General features: G+C 60.2%; 2 protein-coding genes across 2 annotated transcripts; both read left to right on the top strand.

Annotated features, from left to right (window-relative positions):
* Positions 1-103: 103 nt before the first annotated feature.
* DQ04_11631010 (hypothetical protein) lies at positions 104-856 on the top strand (the record flags this gene model as incomplete). Its single annotated transcript, XM_009316571.1, has 1 exon — positions 104-856. The coding sequence occupies one exon, from the start codon at positions 104-106 to the stop codon at positions 854-856; it is 753 nt and encodes a 250-aa protein (XP_009314846.1).
* Positions 857-921: 65 nt separating this feature from the next.
* DQ04_11631000 (hypothetical protein) lies at positions 922-1350 on the top strand (the record flags this gene model as incomplete). The annotated part of the gene is made up of 1 exon (XM_009316570.1): positions 922-1350. The coding sequence occupies one exon, from the start codon at positions 922-924 to the stop codon at positions 1348-1350; it is 429 nt and encodes a 142-aa protein (XP_009314845.1).
* Positions 1351-3908: the final 2558 nt, after the last annotated feature.

The following is a 3908-nucleotide window of genomic DNA, read 5'->3' as shown; positions in this document are numbered from 1 at the left end:
CACCAACTGCGAGACGGTGCTGCGGTCGAGGTTCGGCACCTCCGCGAGCGACGCGTAGAAGTGGGCGAGGGCGACGCGGTGCAGGTAGTTGCTCGCGGTCACCATGACACTAAGCCGCGGGAACAGCGAGGTCCGCGACCACGCCGCCCCGCTTTCCCGCACCAGCGTGCAGCACGACTTGACCGCCGCTTCGCGGATCGTCGATACGCGGTCAACCAGGTGCTGCACGCACAGTTCCACCACCTCGTCCGCGTTCTTGCCCAGCGAGGTGATGAGGAAGGGAATCTGTGATATCACCACTTCGCGAATACGCCACTTGGGATCCNCCACCTCGTCCGCGTTCTTGCCCAGCGAGGTGATGAGGAAGGGAATCTGTGATATCACCACTTCGCGAATACGCCACTTGGGATCCTCCGCGAGCGCCACGACAACCGGCACGAGTTTCGGCGCCATCTCACACGCCTCTGGCGTGTTGCCCATGGAACTAAACCCAGAGACAAGCGCCAGGCGCACGTCTGCCTCCGTGTCATTCAGGAGCTGTGTGCATGTCGGCACAATCGTGCTGCCCCACATCTCGCGCGGGACGTGTGCCACTGACTGCAGCACAGCGCTCGCCAGGCACATGCGCACATGGCTGCTTTCATCGTTCACAAGCCGGCATCCGGTGGCGAGAAGCTCCTTCTTCGTCGCCACGTCGCGACAGACTGTGATGACGCTCGCCATGCTAAACACCGCCGAGGCACGAATCTCCGCCTCGGCGTCCTGCGTCAGGGAGCGGAAGAAGGGCAGAATCTGCTTCACGTCCGTCGGCGCCATCACGCTGGCGAGTTTGCCTAGCCTGTCCGCCGCCATATAGCGCACACGCCACGAGTTGTCGCCGACCAGCGCCTTGACGGCGGCGAGCACACTGCCGTGCACGTCATGCGGCAGCGCCTCGAACAACGCCGCGGCTGCCTCAACGGCCTGCAGCCGCACCCCATCGCTCGGGTCACGCGAGAGGGCGGTGAGTGCGTTGACAAGCTCCGCGCTGCGGCTGCCCAGCACCACCGCCATGTGCTTGCCCAGCGCGATACAGGCGGCGCGGCGCACCATGATCTCCTCGTCGTCGCACAGTGTGAGGAAGAGACTCATCAGCTGCCCCCGCACCGCCACGCCCACGTGCGTGTACGCCGTGGCAACAAGGTACGCCGCGCTCGAGCGGCATTGTGGCGTCGTCTTTCCGAGGCGTTGCACCAGGCTGACAAAGTCGCGCTGGGCTTGCGCGCCGGCGTCGCCTGTCTCACGGAATATGAGGCCGCCGACGGTGCGCAGCGACGTCACCGCCTCGTCGCGCACCGTAATTTCATCTAAGCTGCTCAGCAACTCGAGTGGACTGAGAATGCTCTGCACGTGGGCAATGCCTCCCACCTCCTGCAGCATCGTGCCAAGCGCGTTGGCAAAGACACGCAGCACCTCGTCGTTCTCGTCAAGGTAGTCCGTGAGGTACGGCAGTAGCTCGTCACGCGTGCGCTCGGGGCCAAGCGTTGACGCGATGAGGTGGATGCCGCGCATGCTGTTGAGCCGCGCCTCGGGATCCTCGGACCGGAGGTTGGCGATCATCGACTTGACGGAGTCGAAGTGCTCAGTCATTTTCTAAGTTTGATTCCGGATCAGGCACTGTTTGCTATTTCTGCTTCTGATGGCTGTAGTCTTGGCTTCTATTAGAGCACCCGGCCGAAAATCCCCTCTTTATTCTATTGTTTTTTTTTTTTCGTTTTTTTTTTTTTGCTTTTCCCCCTCTCTCTTTTGCGTGTGCGTGTCCCCTTTATTTTTGTTTGTTTGTTACCTGGCCTGGGGGCTGTATAAGTTTCTTCTCTCTTCTTTAGCTGTTCCTCTCGTCGGTTAGTTGTACGGCCTTGTATCCACCCACCCACCCCCTGCTGCCCTCCACTTATTCTCAACAATAATACTCAGCGCACACGCGATGTATGTATGTATGTATGTATGCGCTGCGCGTGCAGATCAGGTACGTGAATGTGCCCGCCTCCAGCCGCAGCTCGCTAAACTCTTGTGTGCGTGTGTGCTGTTGCCGGAGCGCAGAGCGTTGTGTGGGCGCGGTAGCTTGCAGCAACCCCGTGTGACGTTGACGTTCACACACACACACAGAGAGAGAGAGAGAGAGAAAGAAAGAGAGAGATCCAACGGAATCACCCATGGAATGAAAAGCAAAGGGAGAACAAAAAAGAAAGATAAAAAAAGAAATGGCAACGCCTCCCCCGCAAAAGACCACAACACGCATCTACGCATCGCACCTTCAATAACGTCCCCACACAAGCACGTCGGTGCTGTATTGTGTTCTTCGTTTCATTCACTTTGGCTGCTGCATTTAATCGATGACAGTTATAAACAGGAAGAATCACACCGATTTGATTCTTTTCTTTTCCTATTCTTCTTTTCGTCCCATTGTTGGTGGGGTGCCGTTTTTCACCCCTCAGTTCTTCGCATTCTTCTTGACCTTCTCGCCCTCACCGCCGCCGCTGCTGCTGGTGTTGCCGCCCTCACCGCTCTCACCGACGGATGCGTGTATCTTCGCCTCCACGTAACTCCGAGCCCGCACCTTCACCTTCTCCACGTCCGCCGGCGTGCCGTACGCCCGCTCAAACGACATGAACCGCGTAAGGAACTGCTGCATCACCTTCGCCGAGAAGTTCGTGGCGACGGCGCGCTCCAGCAGGCTGCGTACGAGCGCCGTTGTCGACACCGCATCGCGGCGGGCGAGCAGCCCCATCTCCTGGTCGATGTACGCTGACCACACGTCGGACTTCTTCGGCACACGCACCAGCAGCGCCTCGAAGAGCGCGCGGCCGTTCTCGACGCTGCCGTGGCGATACTCGTGCACGGCAAGGTGCACCACCGTCAGACAGTACTCGTCGCGACGCAGGGCCTCGCCCATATCCTTCACCATGCGCTTCAGCTGGTCGCGTTTTTTCTGGTCAATTAGCACAGTGCCAAGGCGCTCCCACGTGCGGCGCTCGTTGCGAAACTTTGTCGTTATTGTGCGGCACAGTGCGAGCAGCTGGTTGGGCTTGCGTGTAGCAGCGAAGATGTCGGCGAGCCGCTCGTAGACGACGAGCTGTTCGGGAGAGCGCTGCAGTGCGCGCTTAAACACCGACGTGAGGGACTCCGCTGTACCGTGGAGGTTCTCGAGGTTCATGTACGCCACCCAGACGTTGAGGCGTTCCTGCGTCTCGCGCACGCCAATGGTGCTGAGCGCCTTCTCCGCCACCAGGCGCGCCTCCTCGTACTGCTGCAGCGCGACGTGGTGCGCCATCCACTGGGCCCACAGGTAGCTGTTGTTGGGCGACGCCAGCAGCAACCGCTGGAAGTCCTCCGGCGAGGAAGGCACGGCGTTGTGCATTGAACGCTCATACGCGTCAATGGCCTCCTCGAGTTTCCGCTTGCGTAATCTGCCTTCCCCACCATTCCCGTCCTTCCCCGCACCACCACCCTCGAGACTGTCATTATCGTCGTCGAACTCCTCCCCGTCACTTTCGCTCTCTGGGTGCCGTTGCTGTTGTTTTTGATGCTCGCGCTTGCGGTCACGCCATGGGAAGTAGCCGAGAAGCCCCGCTGTTGCGGCAGGCAGCTGAGCACTACGCACCGCCGGAAGCGTGGCGAAATTGCGGTGGCTTGACAGCACAAGGAACGGCAACACCTCCTGAAGCAGCGCCCCTTCCGCGACGAACTCCACCACGAGTCTGACACAACTCCCCACGACGGGTGCCTCCGCGGCCTTATTATCGCCGCCGGGCCACTGATGGACGTAGTAGCCGATGAGACTCTGTTCGCCGAACGGCACCTCGACCACAGCGCAGCCGTCGTCGGTGCACGACAGTAGCACAGTACCTGACACCACGCTGCCTGCCTGT

Source organism: Trypanosoma grayi, assembly GCF_000691245.1.
Source record: "Trypanosoma grayi strain ANR4 Tgr_1163_V1, whole genome shotgun sequence".
NCBI classification, from domain to species: domain Eukaryota; phylum Euglenozoa; class Kinetoplastea; order Trypanosomatida; family Trypanosomatidae; genus Trypanosoma; species Trypanosoma grayi.
This window is presented reverse-complemented; position numbering and strand designations above follow the sequence as displayed.